Genomic DNA, 27,561 nt, shown 5'->3' on the forward strand with positions numbered 1-27,561 from the left:
TATAATTCTCTTTAATAGCGGTCCATGTCAAACCTCAATTCTAACAGCCCATCCGTTGTCACCTTCTACCGAATAAAGTTGCACGGTACAAATTTCAAAGGTTAAAAATTTCATTTTAATCCTCTCGCTGTTTCAAATCATAACCACACAACAAAATTATCTCCAGTTTGGATTACAAGTGGCAGCCCAGCACTCCATTAACATAAATTAATCCTAACGTTGGACACATGGGTATAAATATAATAAACTCAAATTTTAGGCCATTAATCCCAGTTTTCATTATTGCAAAACAAGACTCGTATTAAAATGATCCAGCTACATTATTCTGTGCAAATGGAGAAAAGTTTGCATACATAAGACATACGTAGTGCGCTCATATTAGATAGATTAGAGAGAGGATATTAGAGTTATATCCGCGTTATATCTCCTGTAAGATAGGTGTGACTTACAAAAACTTAAGATTGCATGCTCATTATAAGACTGAATACATCGGAACTCCAGGCTTCCAATTTCCCTGAAATCATGTATCCTCTGCTATTCACTTCATGCCTTCTTCTCCTCCCTCTTCTTCTTATCTTCTTCAGATTTCCCACTGGTCTGAGCAGAAGAAGAAGAAGAAGAAGCTATAAACTCCCACCCGGCCCCAAACCCCTCCCCATCGTCGGCAACCTTCTCAATCTCAGCCGTCTCCCCCACATCTCCCTCCTCCATCTCTCAAAACAGTACGGCCCTCTCATGTACCTAAAGCTCGGCCAGATTCCCACCATCATCGCCTCCTCCAAAGAAACCGCCTTTGAGATTCTCAAAACCCAAGATCTCATCTTTTGCACCCGCCCTGAAACCATCGTCTTCTCCAAGTTCTCCTACGGCGGCCTTGACATGGCCTTTTCTCCTTTCAACGACCACTGGAAGCAGCTCCGCAAGTTCTTCATCGCCGACGTTTTCAACCCCAGAAAAATCCAATCTTTTCGTCGAATCAGAGAGGAAGAAGTGGGGATCTTGATGAACACCATAACACGAATTTCTTCAAGCAGAAAGCTGATAAATTTCACCGACATGGCGCTCTGCCTATTCAACAACATCATATACAGAGAAGTGTTTGGGAAGAGATTATCAGCTGATGGGGAGTGCGGGGCGAGTCCTCACCATGACATGATCATGATGGCTGTATCTTTCATGGGCGGGTTTACTGTATCCGACTTCTTTCCTTCGTTCTGGTGGGCAGATTTTCTCACCGGCAGCAGGATGAAGCTTCAGAGATGTTTCAGGATGATGGATGAGTTGTACGAGAAGGAAATTGAGGAGAGGTGGGTTAGCATTGAAAGGCTTGGGAGGAGCCCACCTCAAGACATTCTCGATGTCCTTCTTCTCTGTCTGGTTCAGAAGAATCCATTGCTAGGATTCCTGCTTTCCAGAAACGAAGTCAAGGCTCTTCTTCTGGTACACAACTAATTCCGACTTGTTTTTAGCTTAAATTGTATATTAATGTTTGTACAATACCAGGATATGTTCTTCGGAGGAACTGTGACCACAGCGCTGACAACAGTTTGGGGAATGACAGAGCTCATGAGGAACAAGGAGGCCATGAAGAAGGCACAAGATGAGGTCCGGCAGGTGGTTGGAAACAAGGGAAAAGTTGAAGAAGATGATTTGAAGCAACTTCACTATCTCAAAATGGTGATAAAAGAGACGTTAAGGCTGCACCCTGCTGCTCCTCTGCTCGGTGCACGTGAATGTATGAAGGATACAAAAATCAACGGTTATGATATTCCTGCAAAGACCAGAGTCATGGTTAACATTTCTTGTATGAGTAGAGATCCTGAGTTGTGGCCAGACGATGCTGAGATCTTCAAGCCGGAGAGATTTGAGAACAGCTCCGTTGACTACAAGGGGAATCACATAGAGTTCATTCCATTTGGGTCGGGAAGAAGAATTTGTCCCGGGTTTGCGCTTGGCTTGGCGGGCGTGGAGATTGGATTAGCTAATGTTCTTTATAGATTCGACTGGACCTTGCCGGAGGGGATGGAGGGGAAAGATATTGACATGAGGGAGCATTTTGGGATCGGTGTTACGAAGAAGACGCCACTTATGTTGATGGCGAATCCGGTGAAATTTGAAGGGCGGATTTGATTATGTTAATGCATTCACAACGAATTTATTTTAAGTTATTAGGATTTAATAAATCCTTTAGATTTGGATGTACTAAATACTCGATGAAAAATCGTCTGTAATGAAATCCTCTAAATTCTGCGAATCCATTAGAATTGTTTGGGATGTTCTGTGTAAATTTAGTGTGATTCCAATGGCAAAATCCAGATTTATCAAATCCGCACCTTCAACTTCGACAAATTGACGGTCTCACAAGATTTAGCTTAAATCATGCTCTAAATATGTTGGTTGATATTTTATGTTTTAGGATTTACTTGTAGGTTGATGTTTGACTTGGTTTAGTATGAAAAAAAAAAATTATATTATTTCCATTTTTTTCATCATTAAAAAAAATATTTTAGGATTTGTTTGGGGGCAGCTGCAGCTTATTGAATAATCTGCTGATAAACTAAGTGCGATGACTATTATAAATTTTTATTTTTTGGAAAAGTCAGACCGCTGCCAGAAAACTGTCACCACGCCTAGACAGGTGCAGTGTGAAAACACTGTTTTCAGTGTTTTGAAAATGCATAAGGTACCAAAACACAGTTTACCCAAACAAGTAAAGTGCATTTTTGCATAAGGTACCAAAACACAGTTTACCCAAACAAGTAAAGTGCATTTTTAAAACTTCACCGCACCAAATAAGCTGCCCCAAACGGGTCCTAAATGTTTGTAGAAATTTGCCATGGATAACAAAACCAAATCACAATGATGATTTGAATCAGTTCCGAGAAGCCGATTACTACAAAATGGTTTGAATCAACTATAACTTGAACTTGGTAGTCTCAAGCATTTTCGAAGCATATCTTGCACAAATTACCTAAGAGCTGGTCTTAATTAGAAAAAAATATTAGGTGTGGTGATAATTGATGTGTGCTAGAAGTTTTTTGGCAGTAAGAGTAATGGATTATCATCTCAGCGTTGCACGAGATTTCGACACACACTCAGATGCAAAAAAAATAATCAGTAGAAACAATTGACATTTTTACGTGGAAAACTCGTAAAGGAAAAAATCATGGGGTATGACATAACTGAAAAATTTTACTATAAAAAGATGATTACAGTTGTAACCACTTGTCTCACAAGCGAAAATTGGTTACTTTGTCTTCTAAGTTACAACATCAACGTGCGGATGAACTTGTTGTAGGCCACGGGTGCGTTGATGATAACGATCGTAGGTGACCGTCAAATGATTGTCGATGGTGGTCGATGATGATCAACAACAGTTGGAGTTGATCGACATCAGCAGTAGGTGGCTGACGACGAGCGACGGTCGTTGATCGTCGGTGGTAGTCGACAACGACAAAAGTGATTTTGGACTTTAGTTTCTTCTCAAAACTTCAAGCTTTTCCTCAAGCCTCATGCTCCTCTCCCCATCATGAGAGCGGTGGGGCTCTATTTATAGAATTCTGAAAACAATCAATATAGAAATATAAACCATATTAATCATACGACTCAAATGGCTTCACTCAATCAGATGATATGTGATGACATTTGAGGTCCTTAACGATGTAGGAATTAAGCAATATTAAGCTCGTTAGATTCATCTTGTTGAGATGCTTGATTCGACTATGAACTCGCCCGATGCGACATCTATTTGATCTTTCAAATGTATCCGAAAAACTTTCAAGCATGGTTTAACATGTTGATCAGGGCTTGATTTGGTTCAGTGTGGATCAATGTTGGTAACTTTAGGTCTCTCCCGTCGAGTCGTTCAATTTGACTATAAGTTTACTGAAATGAAGTCTCTGTTGACTTTTAATTAAAGTTTGAATGTTTACTACTCAAAAAGTTATCTCGAGATTCATGCCGGATGATGCAGAGCGAATCTAATTTCATCGTTCGGAAACATTAATATCCATATATATAAAAGTTTGGTGCATATGAGAGGTATATAAAATAAAGTATATGCATAGTATGTTGCACAAAAAGATTAATAGTAGGTAAAAAATATATAAAACATGATAAAACAAGCTCAGCTTAGTGGTCTCGATGGATCTATCTGTTGCGTCCGTGCGGCCCTTGGAATTTTGAACAGCAGGACAGATGAAGTTGATTCAGAAAAATCTGATAGACATTCTCTCTGTATATAAAGGAAAAGCAAGTGCAATCAATCTGAGCACGCCGCTTGGAAGTTCAGAGCTGCCAAGAATGATAGGGTGCCGCATCGAATAAGTAGAAAATTAGGGTATTTTAGAATTATTTAATTAAATAAATTTTAAAAATTGATATTTTGGTGTAGATAAATCACAAAAATAAATCAAAAACACATCTGTGCTCCGCAAACAGAGGAGAATTTATTAAATATTTTTTTAATTAATTAAAAACTCCCGATGAAAGATTAATTATAATTAATTAAATAATTATCCAAATTAAGTGAAATTTTGAGGTTTTTTTGTAATGATATTAGAGACCTCCTCTAAATTTTCCAAGGTGAGAGAGCATCCCTATGATTAAAAGCTCTAATTTCGTAGGACTCTTAATATTGTTTTAATTAAATAATTATATAAAATAAAAGAAAAGTAAGAGAAATACAAAAATCAAGCTTATTAAGTTCATTGTAGTTAGAGGACCAAAAAATTGAAAAATACAAATCATTTCCAAAATACAATTTTCCATTTAAAACCAATAAGGATTATTAAAAAAAATTGAAAAATACAAAATATTTCCAAAAGTCATCAAAATATCCCAAAATGAAGAAAATAATTTTGTAGCGTACCTGTAAAATTTGAAAGTAAGAAAAGTTACTTTTAATATAAAAAATACATTTTATAAGCAAATATAATTTTTAGCTTAAAATGATTATATAAAATTAAAAATCAGAAAATTATGAAAATTAGTTTGAAAAATTCCTTAAGACCAGAGAAACCTAGAAATATAAAATTGAAGTCACAATAAAAAGTTCATTATATTTCATACATAAATATTACATAGTTATTATGTTACTTAAGTCAAATTGAAAGTAAGTTAATATTTATTAAATCACCCATTTCAATTTTTGGTTTAACATTCAGACCTAGAACTCCTCTTCTACTGATTTGATATCTAATCCAATTATAAAAACCATGGTACGCACTAAATATTAGAAATATAGAATACTTTGATTGAACCTGATTTAAAGCGGCTTTAGTGATGTAAACCACTTAGGAAAAAAATATAAACATTTCCATTAGTGAAGTAGAGAGCACATACTAATCACTAAATCTTGAAGAGTTACCTTTCCAATTAGGCAATCATGTTTGAAGCTTGTTAATAAGATGTTGGAAATTATAGGGCCTCATGCATGCTAAAGATATACACAAAAAGTAGCTAATTGGTGGGGAACCCAAAGTAAAACATTACAATGGTCAACTTGTTCATCATTAGCATGATATCGTTGAAGGGAACTATCACAATATCAAAGGATATAACCCATTGAGTGTAAGATATATCAAACGAACAAATGGTTAATAAGGGAAAATATTAGTTTGATGGTGATGTTTAAATTTTAAACTTTAATAATTGAATCTTAAAATTTAAATTTCAAATTTCTTTTTATTTTAAACTTCAAAACTTCATTTTCTTTGTTTAATTGCTTTCTCCATAGTTAATGGCTGGTCAAACAACCTAAAAATTTAAAAGTTGAAGGGGGCTTGACATAAGGAAGAAGCCCACCCCATAATTTTTTCTACTTTTTAAATTTTAAGTTTTATAAGTCGATTATTAGGTCTTTAGAAATGGTTGAAAAAATTAATAAATTTCTTCTAGCATTTGAAAAAAAGGTTTAAACATAAATTATTATTGTCTTTGGTATGTACGTGGACCTTCATTCGTCCTTGTGGAAGAGACAAATTATCTCATTCATAGTTATTCTTATCATTCCAACATTTGATTTACTTTTATTAATAACTATGTTACTCTAATACATTAATAATCATTATCATTAAGTGAATATAGACCATGAAAAATATTGGATCTCCTTTTGAAGAAATTGGCCATACATATGTATTAAACCTAATTTAGGGGAAAAAACCCTTTAAAATTTTTCAAATTAAGTTGCCACTTCAAACATTATAGATCCCACCACCCTATCCATTTAGTATCATTCTAATATTTTCCATCAAATTAAAAACCAATGATCATTAGTTAGATCTATGAATGTTTCCATAGTAATGATGGATTTAACTTCAATGAAGATGAGTTGGTAGAAGTCTTACTAGTACAAGTATTTTCTTCTACTAATGAATCAAACTAAGAAACTAGAGATTTGTTAATTCCTTTATATAATAAAAAATACTACATATTTATCAGTGATAAAAAAACATATTGTTAAGTAAATCAAAATGATAATTTTACTTCTATTTTTTGATAACTTTTTAAGGGATCATAAGCCCTTACATGTGATTGCTTGCATGGGAATGCGGACCATTAAAATGCAAAAAAATATTTTATATTATATTATGTTGCAACAGTTGACCTCATTCCTGGGCAACACTCTCCTCCTCGACATTGTCTTATCAAAGTCTAGAATTTCTTTCCTAGAGCCCCCAGGTGGCTAGGTTGGCCCTGAATTGGTCTGGTTGACTCAAGCTAACCCTAGCTTGGCTTGGTGGATCCAAGCCCAATTGGGTTGGGCTTTCAGTTATTGGGCTTTCAGTTAGATTCAAGTGGATCCAAGCCCAATTGGGTTGGGCTTTCAGTTAGATTCAGTGTATTTTGGTTAGCTTAGATGAGATTAGATTTGGTTCAAATTAAAAATAAAATTAAAATCAATACAAATTGAAGTCTAATTAAAAAAAAGAATTAAATCAAAACTCAAATTTGAAACTAAAATTTAACAAAAGAAGAACCCAAATTGAATTTAAAAAGAAAACTTAAACATGAATTTAAAACTAAACATAATTCTAATATAAACTAAAATCAGTCTAACTTATAGCTCTTAACATTAAACTCCCAAATTGAATTTAAAAAGAAAACTTAAACATGAACTTAAAAATAAACATAATTCAAATATAAACTAAAATCAGTCTCACTTATAGCTCTTAACATTAAACAAAATCAATACTTAAACTAAATTAAACCTACAATTAAATTTAATCCTAATTCAATTAAAATAAAATCTAAACTAAATCAATTTTATAACTGAACAAAACATAAAATGAAGATTTACATACATGCCACTTAAGTTATATATATTTAAATATCTAACACCTATAATTCATATTTTTTACTTACAAACCGTACCTTTTCTGCCTGGAAAGTTATATTTTCAAGTAGACCATGAAAATAAATAGAGGTGCAAGTGAGTCAAGCCGACTTATGAGCCGGCTCGAACTCAGTTCGATAAGTGGCTCATGAACTAAGCTCTATGAGCTAACAAGCCAAGCACAAGCTAGCCCTGACTCGACTCATGAGCTAGTGAGTCAGCCCGTTTAAAAAAAAACATTAAAATAAGATATACTCACATTTTTAGATTTATGATAAGTATTAAAAGTACATAAAAATATGATTTTTTTATATATAAAGTGATTTCTTATTAATTTTTTTTAATTATTCATTATGTTTATCAATTTATTATAATGCTATATTGAAAAAAGAGCGACAGGCTGAATTTTTTAATCTTGAAATCTGTAGCGTGCAGTATATATCCGCAGAAAGTGACAACGGGTGGGTTGTTGGGATCTGAGTGTTGAAGTTGACGTCAATTAAAGAGAATTGTAAATATTAAATATAAATATACTGTCAAAAAAAAAAAAAATATTATTATTATTATTATTATTGTTGTGACTAGCTATAGAAATTTAATTATTTCGTGAAGTTGTTATGTACGTCTTCTTTGTCTTCGTGCTATTGTGTACAGATACTGCATGTAAATTTGTGTGCGGTGTCCGATCTGTACCGCTGAAATATATATATTTTTTTGTTTTGTTTATTTTTAGAGTGGGACCCACTCTAAATTTTTGAAGCTTCAGATCGGACACCGCACGCAAATTTTAATTTTTTCCTCTGGGTGAGGCTACTATTTAGACTTTTTGTCTGCAATCTGCATTACCAAATCAATCCTCAATTATTTAGTTGGTATTATGATAGTCACACAAAATATAATTATGTTAATCAAGAGTCCATCAAATTTAGATTATTGACCTTCTCGACGATTCAATTAATCTTTATTCACAATCAGCCCATTTTTTAATGATTTTTCAATTTCATTATTTTTGGATGATTTTTACTTTTTTGTTTAATATTGAAATCTACTGCATTTATATTAGATTTAAATAATATATATATATTTTAATTTATGACAATTACGACCGAGTGAGATCTCCACGTTGCCGAATGCACCACGTTGGTGACAAATATGACAATTATGACAATTACATATTACCACACCCACCTCTATATATTTTTTAATTTATAACATATGACAATTATATTTTTTTAATATTTTTTTAAATATTATCTATATTTTTTAATTGGTGACAATGGATTGGATTGCACCACGTTGCCAAACGCACGACGTGGTGAGATCTCCACTGCTGTTTGCACATACGGTTAACCAGACGTAATATTTTCTCAAATAAGAGAGATGCTATCAACAAAAAACTTAGTTGTCACTTTTGACGAAAGCTTGACTTCAACGATCCAACGGCAAGAGCAAGACTCAAGAGCGCCTATAAGATTTAAACAACTGAGATTTGATATATATTTTCTCCAAGTCTTGTTAGCTAATAAACCATAAACACAAGGAATAATCCAGTAAGTACAAAGCTATTACAATTGGATTGGACTGACTGTTTTGACTAGTTCAATTATGAACTAGTCATATGACCAGTGCCGATAAACCTGAAGAACTACCTCTTCATCAACTTGATTGGAGTTGGCAGTTAGATTGACAAAACCATTTAGGAAACCATTAAGTTCATGTTTTGCCCTTTTAATCACCATTAATAAGTGATAAAGAGCCTAGAATTTATTCCCGTGACCCGCTCTCCCGTCTCTCGCGAATATGCCTTAAGGGTAAGATCTCTGCTCACCTCCACCTCTCTGATCCGTGATTCTGTTGACAAGGCTTGGTAGTTACTTTGCTATCTCTATTCCCTCTGTTCTTTAGCTCTGATTGGTTCCTTTGCTCTCCCTCGACCCACAGTAATATCTACCATTATATTTTTTGACATTTTATGTTTGTGATGGTTTTAGTTGCTCTGAGCTCTGTTATGATTGTGGTTGTGTGTGGAGGTTATATTTGTGTGTGGAGGTTGTGTTCTGTGTGGAGGTGGTTGTGGTGAGGGTGCTCTTTTGTGGAGGTTGTGGCTTTGCGTAGAAGTGGGTGTGGTTGTGTGTGGTGATTGTCATTGTGTGTGGAGGTAGTCGTTCTGTGTGGAGGTTGTGTCTCTGTGTGGAGTCTATGACTTTGTGTGGAGGTTGTGGTTGTGTTGGGGGTTGTCTTGTGGGGACTGTGGTTGTGGTTGGTGGTTGTGTTGGTTTTGTGGGGGTTGTGTTGTGGGGACTGTGGTCGTGGTTGGTGGTTGTGTTGGTTCTGTGTAGGTTGTGATTGTGTGTGGAGGTGTGACAAATATTTTTTAATGCTACTAACACAATATTTATGTTTTACTTTTTCTATGCTAGTAATAAGATGGTCAAGACTAAAGAAGTCGGTTCATGGGATAAGGATGCCAAACTCAAATTTTGCGACCTCAGTGTTAAGGAGTTCGAACTGGGAAATAGGCCCAAACATATTTAATGTCGTCGACCCTGTCGCTATCGTCTTCGCCAATTCATTGTGATCGTCCTCATGTCATTGGTTTTTGGCTTCATTTTTAGGAAGGAGTCGCCACTCTGTTTATTTATTTTATTTCCCTATACTCCAAATAATTTATTCTCTCAGATTATACGAATGACCTTAAGATCTTAAGAAACTCGGAGAAGGAGGAAATGGGAAAATGAAAACAAACGAAAGGGAATGTTGGGCTAACTTTATTATAATAAACATTGTAAAGAGAACTCTGAAGTTTTTGACTTCTAACATATTCATACAAAGAAAACCATATGAAAATCTCATAACTAGAGATTTAGGTATAATACCTATTCCAACTTTCTCAATCTCCTATAAGAGCAAGCTTCTATAGTTAATTACATCTTAAGTACTTAAAACTACTTAAAAAAACTCCCGATTAAGGTTAACATTTGTTATTGAAGAAGTTTTAAGTGTCAAGGTCAAGGAAAGAAACATCAATGTTCAATCCTAAGGGTAGTAGATTTCAAAAATTTTGATACTACCCTAAAAGTTTTGTTTTGTCATTTTATTTTATTTTTGTCAATTTTATTTTATTATTGTAGTTGTATTTTGTTGTTGTCAATTTGTCACGTTGATATCATTTTGTTTTGTTGTTTTGAGATTCACTATTCCAGTTTCAGAATGTCGACCCTGAAAAATAAAGTTAGCACACCCTAATAAAATGCAAAGTAAATATAAAGTGCAACTCGCCTTTTTTCTTCAGCAATCCCGAAAAACAAAATTAGCTTGAATTTATGTTTTAATTTGTTAATTTAGTTGGTTGAATAATTTTTAGACAACACGGTCAAGATGTCTATGACTCCGTCGTCCTAGGATTGTCAGGGCATTCGGATATACTTAGTCTGAAAGGTGTTCAGACTAGGACCGGAAGATTCTTGTTAGCAAATGATATGAGATTTTGTATATGCAAATATTTAAGAAGTTGATACCACTCAACGGCGCCAAAAACTTGATGCTGGAAAATTTATAATAAATATGCAATATAATCCTAACAAAAATACTTTTTATAAAAATAATTTATTTTTTAAAACACTTTTTAGACTGTCATATCTCTTTTAATATCAACGCAAATATACGTATCGCTCAAGTAATAAAAGGGCTCTAATGGAGTCTTAAATATCGATCCCACATGGAAGTTGGAAAATCTTAAAGTAAATTATGAAAATTATTTTATATTAAAAACAAAAAATAAATAAAAATAAAATGTGAAGTTTGAAATTTGACTACTGAGGTGAATGTTAATTAAAATGCAAATGCAAGACCATAGAAATTAAACTAAACTAAATACTAAACTTTCAGAATTAAAATTATGAAAATTAAACAAAGTTTTTGTTGTGACGAAAAGTTCAAATTTAAGAAAGCATCCTTCCCCTTTTCAATTAGTATATGGTTTGTGAAGAAATTGAAATTATTTAAAAAATATATATATATAAATTGTTTTGTACCAAATAGGAGCAATTCTATTCTTTACCCTCTTCTGAGTGCTATAAAGAACATAGACTAATCCAGAGTTTAGTCCCTAATTCTGTGGTTAGGTGGGGCCCTGCCACTCCAGAGCTCCCACTACTCCCTCCCCTGAGGACTAACAATCTCACATTAGTTTCCAATCAATTGAACCAAATTGGGGGTTTTAATCTGACACCTTAAAATCTCCAATTCTGCATCAAACAAAGTATATTTCCCTATTTATTCTCACCCAATCTCATGGATGACATACTCTCCCATGAAATCAAATGTGATTCTCCCTATGTTGTAGAAATCACATCTCATTTAAGAATATATGTCTCTCAACAAGTTTTAACATTTCAATTGATCAGTTTGAAAAGTAAATGAAGATAGGAGTTCAAATCATCACAAATTATTATCATTTAAAACCGTGAAAAAAAAACTTTATTCTTCACTAAACCATATCTTCAAAGTAGGGAGAATGATAAAGAAGCAATTCAGAATTCATGAGAAGCATATGACAAAACAAAAATTTCATTTATAAAAATAAGTTTACAAAGCAAAAGAAATAAAAATACAACTTATCTTATAATCCTTCCCAAACAAATCCCTAGAAGTTCTCTCCAAGCATTTCTCTCTTTACAATCACTCATAATTCTCTCTTAAAAGTGCAATGAATAAGAAATCTCTCACCTTCTCTCTCATCTTACAACCCTAGAAGAAAATCTCATCTTTTCTCTCTCTAACTCACGCCACTTTTTCTCTCTCCCTCACGTCACAAACAAAAGCCTCTCTCCAACTCTATGAAGTCTTCTTCTTTTATTTTGGGCTGCCTCCTTTGAAAAAGAATTTAAAATTCCCTTTAAAAGTCAACTCTTTTTAATTCAATAGATGTGTCTTTTGAGCCAAGCAAAAGATGTGTCTTCTTTTTAATTCAAAAGATGTGTCTTTTGATCCAAGAGTCATATCCTTTCATAAAAGAACCTTCCAAAGTGTCTAGATGCATTGAATTACTCCAAGAGGTGTGTAGAACAAGTGTCCATTTAAAAATTCGCACAAAATTTGTCTCGAACTGTCTTAATTTGAAAAAGTCATCTCTGGTACATCATGTGTTGATCTGGCGCATCATGCGCCAACTCTCTGGATTTGGGCGCATGATGCGTCAGAATCCCAAAATTGGCTGTTTTGGCTCCAAATTTCATCTTTTTTGTCATTTTTGCTCTAAAATGCTTAAAAATGACATACCTGCAACAAAAATATAAAAATAATCTTTTTTAAAGTGCAATACCACAAAAAATAGGTATAAAATAAGTACTAAACCGGTATATTATTTTGGTGTATCAACAACCACAGATTTTGCCGTCTAAGAAATCTTTGTAGATCTGAACACTAGGATTCAAGTTACGTTCGGTGATCTTTATTCATTAAGGTTCAATTTAAGTTTTAGTATCTTTTTTGGATTTTAAGGCTTGAAAAAAATTATATTTTTTATGATTTATTAGCCGACTAATTTTTGTCATTTATTCATTTATTTTTATTTTTATTTGAGATGATCCGATCAGGATCCCATGGCTCCATCATCCTGGGTTATTATGTTTGTGGTTTGATTAGTCACAAGTGACTGGAAGATATTTTGTTAACAACCATGAGTTGCCTCCTCCAAAATATCTTCTCAAACCAAGTTACATTTTATGGTTGAAGTTTAAGTTTTAATGTCTTTTAAGGTACATTTTAAGTTGTTTGTATTTTGATATGAATTTTATGTTTGGTCACTTTTGCATTTTATGTCGGTAGATATGTAGGTCAAATTTAGATGTGAATTGAATCATCAGCTTCGAGTCCATTTTTTAACTTGAACTTGCATACTAGAATAAAGTTTAGGTCTGATGTAGGTTGGACCTAAGGAAAATTTGTTAAGTCTAATGTAGGTTAGACTTAGGGTTTAGGTCCGATGTAGGTTGGACCTAAAGATTAGGTAAGTCTAATGTAGGTTAGACTTAGGGTTGAGGTCAGATGTAGGTTGGACCTAAGGAATTTTGATTAAGTCTAATGTAGGTTAGACTTAAGGTTTAGATACAATGTAGGTTGGACCTAAGGAAGACTGAGTAAGTCTTATGTAGATTAGACTTAGAGTTTAGGTCCGATGTAGGTTCAACCTAAGGAAGTTTGCTTAAGTCTAATGGAAGTTAGACTTGAAGTTTAGGTTACTTAGGTTCAATTTTGGTTGAAACTATAGGTTTGGGTTAGGTCCAATGTGGATTAAACCTAAGAGTTTAGCTAATTAAGTTTGATATATTTTAGACTTAATTAAGCCTGATTTAAATAAGGTTAAAGGGATAATTAAATCTATTGTATTTAGATTAATTAAGGATTAGAGTTGCTTAAGTCTAATTTAAGTAAGACTTAAAGGATTAATTAAATCTAATGTGATGTAGATTTAATTAGGGTTTAGGGTTGCTTAAGCCTAAATTAAATAAGGCTTAAGGTTTAATTAGTCTAATTAAGGTTATACTTAATTATTATTTAAGGTATACTTAAGCTTATTGTAGGTAAAGATTAAGGTTTAATTAAGGGTCTGTTTGGGGGATAAACAGCTTATCCTGATAATCTGCTGATGAGCAGCTGATTCGGATAAGCTGGCTGGCTGTTTGGTTTGTGCGTTTGGAAAACATCTAATTCTGGATAAATGACCATTCTACCTCTATTCTGGATAAGTTGTTTAGTTGTTTGGTTATGTGTTTTGTAAACAGCTTATTTGTAGATTTTTTTAGTTAAATGAACAATTTGTCATGCAAAATTTGTAATTTTCTCAACAAAATGATAATGTATTCATGTTAGATATTTTAGAACCATTTAACCCTCTTCAGACTCATTTGATCTCATTCGACACATACAAACCACAGAAAAATATTCCTATTAGATGCATGTAGTGCTAAGATTGATCTATATTAATGAGTTGCAATGCAAGAAATAGATAAGATATGCTTTTGAGGAGGAAAATAAGAAGAAAGCCAAGCTATGGTCAAAAATAAAAGAATCATAAACTGTTATAAGTTATAATTCCATAACCAATTTAATTCAATTTAGATATTAAAAAGTGGACCAATTTACATAAAAATAGATAATTCAAAGTAGAAATAACTAGCACAACACCAAGGGGCTCTGACACAGTCTCTACTGATGAGGGGAAAACCGTTTCAGATAAAAAGGAGAAAACATATAAACAATTTCTCTCTTATTAAAAAACGCTAGCCCTAACCCAGAGCCTGTTACCTTCTTAGGCTTCATCCAATGCTTAGATAATGTTTTCCTCTTTTCGTCGATCATCCTCATGTTGCTCTTCAACTGAGCCTCCCTCCACTCATAGCACCTCGTCTTCCCTGACGAAAAGCTCTTACGCAGCATCTCCACCACATCGTCGACGCTCACTTCACCGACCGGTCGTTGAATTTGCTTGCCCATCTCTCTACCCTTACAGGAACACCCGAAATAGATAATAGTAAATAGAGGAGTTGTTCTGTATTGGAGGAAAGGAGGAAGGAAAAAGAAAAGCATGTTCCATGCGTAAATCCGCAAGTCTCGCGGACTCCATTTTCGTCACTAGCCGCTAGTCCCATCTATGCTTCACTGTGAGAGGGGAGTTTTTAGAGCGATCGAAGACAGCAGAGGAGAGGATCGGCTCGGGATGAGGGATGCGCGAGAGGGCGCGAAAGGGTAGAGGCGTAAACACTCTTCTTCGAACGCGGGTCGTAGGATGGAACACACGACAGGCGTTTAATATAAAATGAAAACAGCTTATCGCAAAACTCACTATACACGCTGAAAAAAAAAATCATGGCGGCGTTTTGAAAATGCAGATGCGACAAATAAGTTGCGCCAAACACAACCTATGTCTAATTAGGGTTAGACTCAATTAAGGTTTAAGGTATACTTAAGCAAAATGTAAGTAAAGCTTAAGATTTAATTAAGTCTAATTAGGGTTAGACTTAATTAAGTTTTAAAGATTAATTAAGCCTAATTTAGGTAGGGCTGAAAAGTTTTATTAGGTTTAATTAGAATTAGATCTAATTTAGGTTTAAACGTTAATTAAGCCTAATGTAAGTAAGGCTTAATTAGTTTAATTAGGTCAAATTAGGGTTAGACCCAATTGAGGTTTAAGGATTAATTAAGACTAATGTAAGTAAGGCTTAATTAGGTCTAATTAGGGTTAGACCTAATTGAGGTTTAAGGGTTAATTAAGTCTAATGTAAGTAAAACTTAATTAGGTTAATTAGGTCTATATAGGGTTAGTCCTAATTGAGGTTTAGGTTCGGTTTAAGCCTAATTTGAGTAAGGCTTAAAATGGATTAAACCTTATTTAATTAAGGTTTAATAGATAGATAAATCTTACTTAAGTTAGACTTAACTAAGGTTTAAAGTGTATTAAGCCTGATTTACGTAAGGCTTAAGATGTATTCAACCTAATTTAGTTAAGGTTTAATGGATAATTAAGTCTAGTTTAGATTAAACTTAATTAAGGTTTAAAATGTATTTAAGTTTAATGTAAGAAGAGCTTAAGATTTTGGTTAGGTTGAATGAGGTTTAGATCTAATAAGGGTTTGGGAAATGCTTAAGCTTAATGTTAATAAGGCTTAAGGATTTGATTAGGTATTAAGACCTAATCAAGGCTTGTGGTAGCCTAAATCTAGATTTTGGGATTGAACTAGGTCGAACTAAATGGATATACTGTCTGAACTAACTTTATATCCAAATTAGATCAATTTTAAATCATATGGCCCTAACCAAATTTTTTGGTTAAAGTTGGGAATTTTTAAATTTGCAAATTAAACTCTAAAGGCATAAATTGTCATTTTAAACCTTTAAACTAATTGAAAAATTGGTTTTATTCACTAGATTAATCTCTAGGGATTTTCTAACTAATGCCAATTTTAATTTCCAATTTTCTGATTTTTTATAACTAATTTAAAAAATAATTACAAAATTTGGTGAAAATTGGTGAATTTCAATTTAGTGACTTTTTTCTAACCTTGATAAAATCAAAGAATGTTTCCAATGATGAAAGGTTTAATCCATACAAATGTTGTAATTTTTGGATTTATAGCTATCTTTTAATAATTAAATTATTCCAGAGAGTAATTAATTATTTAAAAAATAAACATAATTCATTAATTCTTAAATTTATTTTTGTTATTTTCCCCTTGCTGTGCTGAGTTTAGTTATATTTTTTATTTATTTTTATGATTTTCCGTTGCAAATATATGCTTTTTTAAAGTTCTTAAGGATTTTCTGAGTTTATTTAAATAAGAAATTGTATTTTCTTGTTTATCCGATGCACAACCACCTAGAATGTCAGAGTCATCGAAGCGTCACGTGGTGAGTTATGATTCACAGACCTTTCCATGTAAGTGTATGCAATGGCATCAATCTAGTGCTTTCCCCCTCCACAACGTGTCAATTTGATCTAATATTGTTCGTCCATTTCTGAAGCATCGGTTCATCATCCCTATGAGATGATCAACCTATAGTCATTCATGTTTAAATCGCAAGATCTCCATGGATCTTTCATCAAAATGAGTGATTTTTGTTTCTAAAGCTTCATCATGCATAAACAAACATATCCATATGGTTATGTAAGCTTAAAGTAATGATTTTATTCATAATGTTCCAAACCGAGCACGAGTTTTAGTGTTTAAGTCACATATCTGGTCTCAAGAGGTGTAGCCTCAATTGTGTTTGATAGGATCAATTGTCTGGTCCTTGCGAAGCTCCTCCTCAATCTAATTTGAAGTAAAATCGGTGTATGTCCTCAATGAAATGGTTGATTGGTTTCACCTAACAGTTGGTTAGGTCGCACGAGATAGCTCAATTTAGATTGGGTTTTTCTTCGTAGAGCTTAGGGAAGCTTTTGGAAGAGTTGGATTGAAGTTATAGAGGGTTTTATGTCAATTCGAAATTTAGCTCTAGTTTTCAGGTTCAAAATTGGGGCTACTTGGAGGATTTCAGTGCCTGAAATTAGGGGATTTTGATTGCCTAGACGATGAGGGATATTTTCTCTCTTGGGTGCAATAGGGTTTGGGGATTTTCTCTTATGTTTCTCTCTTAGGTAAAGCTCTCGGTCATGTCTTTAAATGGCCATTCGAGGCCCTGACCTAGCTTTGGATTGATTAGAGAATGTGTATGGTGGCTCAGGGAATTCAGAGGATGAGATTTCGGCTAGTGATAATACACCTTAGCTTCCCTATGGTGTGCTTATCATTAGGTTGGATATGGCATGGCTTCCTTCCTATTGGAGAGGAGGTGAGGTGGATGGGCAGCTTAAGACTGAGCTGGCTTGACCCTCTTATCCTAGTTCAAGGAGATGTGAGGTGGAATTCAAGTAAGGTGCTATGTATTCCTCCTCTCATGATGACTTGTAAAAGAAAAAAAATTATGGCTTTAAAGGTTTTAAATGAGTTACCCATGTCATGATGGGTATAAGTTGGTCATGGATGACTAAATAGTGATGGGCCACAAATGTCTTAGAGCATGGATGCCATATATGGGTTTGTGTTTCCATGGGTAGCTCTTGGATCAAATCTTTTTATGAAGTGATTTAAGGACTTAATTAATTAATTAATTAATTAATTAACTAATTAATCAGGTCAACTTCATAAGGTAGTCCATTTTGGCCCACTTGGGTGTGGCATTGGCCATGTGATGTTGGGTTGACCATATGGTCAATGTGTTGATCATGTGGTCAAGGGTTGACCATGGTGGTGTAGGGTTAATCGATGCTGGTGTAGGGTTGACCGATGGACCAAACTTGACTATGGTGGTCAGGTTAACCATATGGTGAAGTCTTGACCATATGGTGGGTGAGTTGACATCAAGGTCAATGGGTTTGATCATATGGCCTAGTGTTAACCATGTTGAGCAAATGGTTGACCAGGGTGGTCAAGTTGACCATAGATGTCTTGACCAGAGTTGAACACACGATCAATGGGTTTGGTCATATGGTTTAGTGTTGACCAAATGGTCACTATGGTGACTATTGGAACAAGGTAGGGTAGAGGGGTCAATTTGGTCAAACTTCATTCAAACTAGGTTTTGTTATTGTTGGTTTGACTAGTCTAGAGTGCCACTAAGACATGAGTAAAAAAGAGCACACTAGGGTTTAGTCCTAAATTTTTAGGGTTTGAGGATCCCCGATGGGCTCAATGAGTCAATGTTAGTAGACTTCTTCCCCAATATGGATTGATGATCATAATAGTGTTAGGGCTTACAGAAGAATCCTGAGATCCTGAGTTAATTTGGGTGACTCAGGATATGTCTTGACTATGGATGTTGATTTAGAATATATCCTCACAAAAGTGAGGTCAACAAATTGGCCCCCAATATGTGTGGAATACTGAACACGTATGCCAAACATATTGGTAGACCGAAACTGTGAACATATCCACATAATTATCAGTATGTTGTTGGTTTTACAAAAGAATGTAATCACTCCATGTCAGGAAGTTTAACATTTAGCTTTTAAAGTTTATTGGGGAAACGAGTTTCATGACTTGTAAAGAAGTCATAGAGAACCAATAAACAATAGGAAAGCCATGATTCATTGTCAGGAAGGCTTTACATTCTATAATAAGGGAGAGAGTAGATGTCATATTCCATTGAAGGAAGTCTTCTTCCATCTTTCAAAAGATGTCGAATGTTGGTTTTTGGGAAGGAATGCTAGGGGACATACATCCTATCCCAAAGGACAAGCTAAAGAGTAGCCATAACTCCTTGTCTGGAAAGTCTTACATCCAATAGCAAAAGAGAGAGTGGATGTCATATTCCATTTAATTAGGTTTTATTCCATTTCTCAAAAGATATCGAATGTCGGTTTGGAGGAAGAAATGTTAAGGGGGTCTATTCCATTTATCAAAAGATGTTGAATGTCGGTTTGGGGGAATAAAAGTTAAGAAACCTATATCCTTTCCCAAAGAAAAAGCTAAAGGAAAGCCATAACTCCGTGTTAGGAAGGCCTTATATCCAATAGCCAGAAGAAGAGAGTGGATGCCATACTCCGTTGAAAGAGGTCTTATAACATTTCTTAAGGATCTCAAATGTCGGTTTTGAGGAAGAAATGCTAAGATATTTATATCCATTCTTAAAGGAAAAGCTAAAGGAAAGCCATAACTCCGAGTCAGGAAGGCCTTATATCCAATAGCCAGAGAAGAGAGTGGATGTCATACTTCGTTGAACGATGTCTTATACCATCTCTTAAGGATATCAAATGTCAGTTTTGGGGAAGGAATACTATGAGACTTATATCCTTTCCAAAATGAAAAGGTAAAACAAAGTCATAACTCCATGTCATGAATGTCTTACATCCAATAGCAAATGAGGGAGTGTGCAAAACACATATAGAGGATTAAATTATTTTAATAATTTAAATTTTATTGGTTTATCTATCATAAAGTAACTCTTATGTCATTTAAAAATAAATTATTTGTCTTTAATTTATGTCATTTTATTTATTTATTTATTTATTTTTAGTTGTAGGTGTTTATCTTGGCATCTATAGAGTTGTACTGACATTGACAATAGCTTGGGAGTTTTGCTTTTTGTAATAAAACTAGAGTTCAATCTCATTACAAAAGATAATATAAAGTGACAAAAGCTGACACAAGAGATGTTAATAGTACATCATATGTCATAAGCAAAATGTCATGACAAAAGCTGTCATCAAAACGTCATAACAAAAGCTGTCATATCATCCTTCGTCATATTAGCAACCTTGGGCAGTACAAGACCTACCATGGGATATCTTGCACTCTGAGATACTATAGCCCAGGTGCTCGGTCGTAGTCCCTCAAGTTCTGGTATAGATTGATAACCAACAAGGCGCTTTTCAGGATGCATTCTTCGTAATGTTATTGAGATATGTTGTCTGCTTACACCCGATATGCAATGTTTTGCCATCCCTACAAGATTAATATTGATCATCATGGGAGGGGAATGTGATAAGAACTGCAAAATTCTATTGGCCCTATGATGTGGATTTCTTTTCCAAACATTATAGCACACGTGTAGTAGTGATATCATGCAAAAGGGCCTTTCAAAATCATGATGATCAATGTGTGGTGTGATGCAATCTCTCTCTTTATAAATATTAATGATACTACAGTCAGGAACACAACTGGACGACATTATGTTCCATGCTACCAATCGTTCAATAATTTCAATGATTAGGGCAGACATCAAATCCACCTGTTTATGTTGTAAAATTCCTGGGGGATTCTCCTCTCTGTCTTCAACATAATTATAACAACATCCATATTGTGTTGTAATTCACCTTTTTCCGCCTTTCCAACGGCTAGGCTCTAAATATGTCCTTTTTTTCTAATTGTCCAGCTTATCCCTTGTCACGCGCCTCCATCACATGATAACTTGTTCATCTTTATCAAATACTATGGTGACTAACTATATGCCTTAGTGTATATTGACCCTTCAGCTATCGATATTCTTAAAATGTTCAAAATAATGTTGTCTAATTGTCTAGATGTGTCTCGGCTCCTCTTCAGAAATGATTTGTCTTTCAGTTGGTTCCTCTGACACTGTGAGGTCAAGAGCTAATGCATATGGACTTGGTGCGAAGGTCATCCTTTCTACTACTTCTTCTTCAGGATCGAGGTTTTCTACCCCTAAGAGTATACTTCTCCAGGTGTATATCCTAGAATTGAAAATTCAAATTCAGTAGCATCTTCCTCCATGGGTTCAGGGTCTCATTGTTCTTTTTCGTCAAGTCTTTTGAGTCGTTTGTTATGAAATAATAATAATAACAATAATAATAATTATATAACATTCCACATGTACTCCATATCTCCAACATGCTTTCCAATTTTTATAAATTGATAGTCGGTTTCAAATCTATAAAGAGGGGCGGAATCAGACTCTTTTTTCAGGTGGACAAACTTATTATAAAAAATAAATTAATTGAAAAATAGCACAACATTCAAAATTAAAATGTGAGTTTTATTATGATTGATAAATTAAATAATATTTTAATACAAAAATATATTAGGATTATTTTTCTATTTTGAAAATACAAAATTAAATTAAACGATAGTTTTCTCTCATATTTTTATTTTCTATTTTGGTTAGCTCAAATAAAAAAAAAAGTTATAAACTTTTTAATACAAAAATATATTAGGATTATACAAAAAATAAATTAAATTTTCTTTCTTAAATATAGGGGCATTTACATACATACCACCCAATTCATATGTATATACACATCTAACATATAAAATTTCCTTTTTATATTTATACCACGCAAATTTTTCATATCATATCAAAAATATTATTATTTTAATTTTTTTATACCACTATTTTAATTTTCAAAAATTAAAATGCATTTTTTAATGCATAAATAAGGTGTTATGTATGTAAAATTTGAATTTTAGGTGTTATATTTGTAAATTCATAAGAACTGAGTGGTTTTTATGTAAATTTTGCAATAGTTTAAATAAGGAAATGTCTGACTTTGTCTGTAAGCAAAATGCATGACTGTGCATGCAGTTGACTTTTTATATCAGTTATGCAGTTAAAATAAATAATAAAATCTGTTTAAAAAGAAATTAAAATATTAGATTAGTTAGTTTTATATTTATATATACTTAATTAGAGCCTTAATAAGCTAGGTTCGGCTTTAATCTTAATATGCTCTAAATTGTATCTTATACTAATAAATTCTCAAATTTTGAGGAGGGCAATTGATCGCTTAAATGATACGAAAAGTATTTCATCCTCAGCTCAGATGTTAAGTTATGTTCAGACAACGAACACGATACATCGATGAAACGAGAAGAGATTAAAAGAAGCGCATATGATGTATCACATCCGTTGTCCATACATGCTAAATTTCATTTAAATTTAAGAGTCTGTTTGGGGATGTAGCTTATTGAATAATCTGCTGATAAGCTGATTAAAAATAATATGTTGATAAGTTATGTACGGTGACTATTACAAATTTTTATTTTTATTTTTGAAAAAGTCATACCGCAGTCAGAAAGTTATCATCACATCTAGATATGTGCGGTGTGAAAAACGCTGTTTTTAGCGTTTTGAAAACGCATAAGCTATTAGCCAGACAAATCATGTGCGTTCTCAAAATGCTAGCGCACCAAATAAGCTGCCCCAAACACACCCTAAGTCATGTTAAACTAAAAGAGTACCTGAAATTGGTTAATTAATAGTAGATATTTTTTTACATAAAATTCAAAGTCAGATTTACATCCACCTCATGACGATAATGCATCAAATCAAGCTAATCAATTTTATTAAACCTTTACAATTATAAGCATACAAGAAAATAATCTTAAAATATATAACATCAGCCAATCGACTTGAACCAATCTCCACCGGAGATTGTGAGATAGATAATCAAATCCAACCTTCAAAATTCACCGGCTTCGCCATTAACATAAGCGGCGTCTTCTTCGTAACACCGATCCCGAAATGCTCCGTCATGTCAATATCTCCCGCTTCCATCCCCTCGGGTAGATTCCAGTCGAAGCCATAAAGAACATTAGCTAATCCAAGCTCCACGCAGGCCATGCCAAGCGCAAATCCAGGACAAATTCTTCGTCCTGCGCCAAATGGCGTGTATTCCAAGCAATTCCCTTTGTAGTCAACGGAACTGTTCTCAAACCTCTCCGGCCTGAAGATCTCCGGATCCGCCGGCCACCACTCCGGATCTTTACTTATACACGAAACGTTAACCATGACTCTGGTCTTCGCCGGAATATCATAACCGTTGATTTTCGTATCCTTCATGCATTCACGAGCCAGCAGAGCAGCAGCAGGATGCAATCTTAACGTCTCTTTCAGCACCAGTTTGAGATAGTGGAGTTGCTTCAAGTCATCTTCTTCTACTTTTCCTTTGTTTCCAACGACTCGTCGGACCTCATCCTGCGCCTTCTTCATGGCCTCTCTGTTCCTCATGAGCTCAGCCATTCCCCAAACCACTGTTAGTGTTGCGGTCATGGTTCCTCCGACGAACATATCCTGAGATTATACAAACATTTATTTATAAATTTACGTGAAATATTGTCATTCATTTTAGTTAATTAATTAAAAGAAAATAGACATGTTTCTTCTCAATAAACACGACACCATTTTGTCTTAATTAATAAATTAAATTATCTTAAATAGAAAGTCATGTCTCTTCTCAATAGACATCTTATCTTTTCGCTTTAATTAATAAATTAAATCTTCTTAAATCTTATTGGTCAATAATCATCATAATGGAAGATGGATAATAATGAATAATTAATAGAAATGTTGTGTTTCTTCCCAATAAACTTATCTTTTCTCTTATAAATAAGAGTTAAGTCTGTCCTCTCTCAAAAAAGAAATATATATTTCTATCCATCAGAAATTATATAAAGTTATAATAATTATAGAGAGAAATTTCATCTCTTAAGATTGAATTTTACGATCATGAATATAATTATGTATATGTCATTTAAGGGTACTTAAAAATTATGAATTTATAGATTTTGATCATTATGTATTTTTATGAATTTTACGAGAATTAGTTGTGTACCAGAAGAAGAGCCTTGACGTCGTTTCTGGAAAGCAGGAATCCTAGCAATGGATTCTTCTGAACTTGACAGAGAAGAAGGGAATCGAGAATGTCTGGATATGGGCTCCTACCACCCCTTTCAATGGTAAACAACCTCTCTTCAATTTCCTTCTCCACCATCCCATCCATCACCCTGAAACATCTCTCAAGCTTCGCCCTGCTCCCAGTGAGAAAATCAGCCCACCAGAACGAAGGAAAGAAGTCCGATACAGTAAACCCGCCCATGAAAGTTACGACCATCATGATCAAATCATGGTGAGGACTCGCCCCGCACTCTCCCTCAGCAGATAACCTCTTCCCAAACGCTTCTCTGTATATGATGTTGTTGTAGAGGCAGAGCGCCATGTCGGAGAAATTTATGGGCTTTCCACTTTGAGAAATTCGTCTTATGGTGTCCATAAATGTCCCCACTTCCTCCACCCTGATTCTGCGAAAAAATTGGATTTTTTTAGTGCTGAAGACCTCGTCTTTGAATAGCATCCGAAGCTTCTTCCAGTGGTCGTTGAAATCTGAAAAGGCCATGCCGAGGCCGCCGTAGGAGAACTTGGAGAAGACGATGGATTCAGGGCGGGTGCAAAAGGTGAGATCTTGGGCTTTGAGAATCTCAAAGGCGGTTTCTTTGGAGGAGGCGATGATGGTGGGCATCTGGCCCAGCTTTAGGTACATGAGAGGGCCGTACTGTTTTGAGAGATGGAGGAGGGAGATGTGGGGGAGACGGCTGAGATTGAGAAGGTTGCCGAGTATGGGGAGGGGTTTGGGGTTGGGGCCGGGTGGGAGTTTATAGCTTCTTCTTCTTCTTCTGCTCAGACCAGTGGGAAATCTGAAGAGGTGGAGAAGAAAAGGAAGTAGAAGAAGACATGATGTGAATAACAGAGGAAGCATGGTGGATTTCTGAACGCTGTCAGAGAAATTGGTAGCCTGAAGATGGGGTCTGTTCCCATTTTTATAGCACTGAAAAATCTTGCTGGATCATTTTAATACTAGTTTAGGGATGAATGCACTAAAATTTGAGTTTGTTATATTTATTCCAAGTGGTAAATTAGTAGAGTATTGCGCGTTAGGAGTAATTTATGTTAATTGATCTGTTTTTCAGCGTTGATGTGCCACCTGTAGTCCTGAAAGAAAATAATTTTTTTTGTGTGGTTATGATTTGAAAGAGGCAAATGGGCTCATGAAGGCACCCATGGTGGTGATAATTTATTATTTTAATATTCTACAAATGTTTAGTATAACCTTAGAAAATGAGAAACAGAAGAATGAGTCACCCTAATTTTTTACCTGAAAAATGTTAAAAAAAGAAAAAAATCATAGGGTCTAGACTAGTTAAAATGGGTCACCATAAATGAGAAGTACAAAAGTTTACTCTTCTTCTGAATTGGGAAAGATGAGATTACAAAGTTGATCATTGTAAATGTACAATAATAATTCATTGATAATAATCATAACTTGGTCATAATAAATGTAGATTTTCGGTGATAGAAGGCTGCAAGGACCCTAGTCGATTGCTATGGAGGAAGTAGTCAGTTGTAAATTTTATAGACGGTGGTTGCAACGTCAACTTGCCGTGTAGACCATAATTGAAAGTCATGGTAGTAGTTTGACGTGTGAGTTGTCGATCGTGGCTTCAGGAGCGTCAGCGGGCCGCAAAGTGTTAAGTTGGAGCCCGATCCACGCCTTCTTCTCTCGCTTCAGACTACCGCTTTCGCCAGGTGTACCGCTCTGTCCAGAAGTGAAGCTTCGCTTTGGCCCGCTCCCTTTGTCACGAAAGGTCGCGACTCCTCACACTCCCGCTCGATCGCGGAACTGTTTCCGCACGCGTGAAGCTTCGTCTGATCGCGAATAGTCGTGACGTCTTCGGCTTCATTCTCGCGATAAAAAGACTTCGAACGACTTTCCTTGAAGTTTAGAAGTCACAGTTTGAGTTCTTCTTCGGTTTCCTCGGGATAGAGGAAGGTTTCCTCAGGGCAGAGGAAGAGAAGTGCAAGCAGTAGTTTCTTGCGGCAGAAGAAAGAAGAAGGAAGAATAAGAAGATTGTTCTCCTTATGTTTATTCTTGTTGGCTGTGGCAGAGTATTTCTCTTATAAGTTTGTCTTCTTCGGTGTATCTCGATGTAGAGTTTAATCGGTGTATCTTGGTGTAGAGAGAGAAGAACAGAGAGAGAAGAAGAGAGAGCAATGAATTGAGAGTGAGAGATTCCTATTGTAAGTTGAGGTGATCGACTGATGTAAATTTCTCAAGTATTAAAATCTTCTACAACTCCGTGGACGTAGGTAATTTGCCGAACCACGTAAATATGTGTGTTCTGTTGTGCTACTCTTTTCTGCTGTGATTTTTCTCATTCTATTTTTCGCTTCAAAGACCGTTCTTCTACTTTATTTTATATACCACCACAACTTGTATATATCTAGATCCCGCCCCAACACAAAGAACATAGTAGGAAGTTGCAGAGCTGTGAGCATGAAGGTTAATGTTGGTTACATAGGTCAAAGTTAGACCCGAGCATTGGGTGGGCCGACCTTAGTGTGGCTTAGGCTTATTCGGGATTTGACCGGTTAAAGCGGGCTTTGATCACGTTACTTGCCGCCTTTATCTGATTTGAGGCTCTTCAGCTTCAATCTTGTCTTATTTTCTATCATGGTCTTCCACTTCTTAAAGACTTCAAATACATTTGATTTTTGCTTTAAAAAATAAATCCATACATTTTTCATGTGATTATTAATAAATGTGACAAAATAGCAAGAGCCTTCAATGAACTGAACTAGAATAAGACCACATACAATAGTATGCACTAACTTTAGTTTCTTTGATTTCACCACTATCTCGCTCTTAGAAAAAGAATCTTTCTTCTGCTTGCTATGAATACAATCTTCCCAGAATCCAGAACAACTGAATTCAAACCTTGAAGCTTATTTTTTGAAAGTAAGGACTTCATACCTTTCTCGCTCATATGACCAAGCCTACGGTGCCATAGACCTGCTTCCACCCTTGTTCCAGCCTCATCAATGAAATCAGTCATTTCATTGATCAGATAAAGAGAGTCTTTAATGTTGCCCCTTGACTTCCACCCTTGTTCCAGCCTCATCAATGAAATCAGCCATTTCATTGATCAGATAAAGGGAGTCTTTAATGTTGCCCCTTGCCATCCTTATTGCCCCCTGGTCACTTTTCACAAATCACTTGTGAAAGTTCTCACAAGTCCCGACTTTGCTCGTTGGCTCACCGAGATAAGATTTCTCTTCAAACTTGGAACATGACTTACTTCAATAAGTATCACACAATGACACTTACAGGACACACTCCACAATCTTCTTTTTCCATTTCGATCCAAGAATCAAGCCGAATTACCAAAATTTACATTTTCAATTCTTTTCACCTTCCGCAGGATGCTTGTCGAAGAAAACCAAAAGAAATAATATTTACACCATTGAAAACTGGACAAACTATTCATGACGTTTAGGCGCCCAGCTTTGAATCTAAGTGCAATGCTCTCTACATTGAGCATATAGGGTGGGTGCTTAGGCGGTCAAAGATTGGCTCATAAGCGCCAACCTTACTGTATCAAAGCAACACCCAGTTA

The 27,561-nt window shown here is 34.9% G+C and overlaps 2 protein-coding genes across 2 annotated transcripts; one reads left to right on the forward strand and one right to left on the reverse strand.

Moving 5' to 3' along the window:
* Window positions 1–439: 439 nt before the first annotated feature.
* Window positions 440–2,336, forward strand: LOC110032520 (cytochrome P450 71A1-like). The gene is made up of 2 exons (XM_020736179.1): window positions 440–1,440; window positions 1,504–2,336. The coding sequence occupies exons 1-2, from the start codon at window positions 466–468 to the stop codon at window positions 2,128–2,130; spliced, it is 1,602 nt and encodes a 533-aa protein (XP_020591838.1). The 5' UTR covers window positions 440–465; the 3' UTR covers window positions 2,131–2,336.
* A 20,444-nt stretch (window positions 2,337–22,780) lies between these two features.
* On the reverse strand, window positions 22,781–24,949 carry LOC110032506 (cytochrome P450 71A1-like). The gene is made up of 2 exons (XM_020736160.1): window positions 23,946–24,949; window positions 22,781–23,404 (listed from the first exon to the last, which is right to left on the reverse strand). The coding sequence occupies exons 1-2, from the start codon at window positions 24,864–24,866 to the stop codon at window positions 22,781–22,783; spliced, it is 1,545 nt and encodes a 514-aa protein (XP_020591819.1). The 5' UTR covers window positions 24,867–24,949.
* Between the last annotated feature and the right edge of the window lie 2,612 nt (window positions 24,950–27,561).

This window comes from Phalaenopsis equestris, unplaced genomic scaffold (genome assembly GCF_001263595.1).
Source record: "Phalaenopsis equestris unplaced genomic scaffold, ASM126359v1 Scaffold000958, whole genome shotgun sequence".
NCBI classification, from domain to species: Eukaryota; Viridiplantae; Streptophyta; class Magnoliopsida; order Asparagales; family Orchidaceae; genus Phalaenopsis; species Phalaenopsis equestris.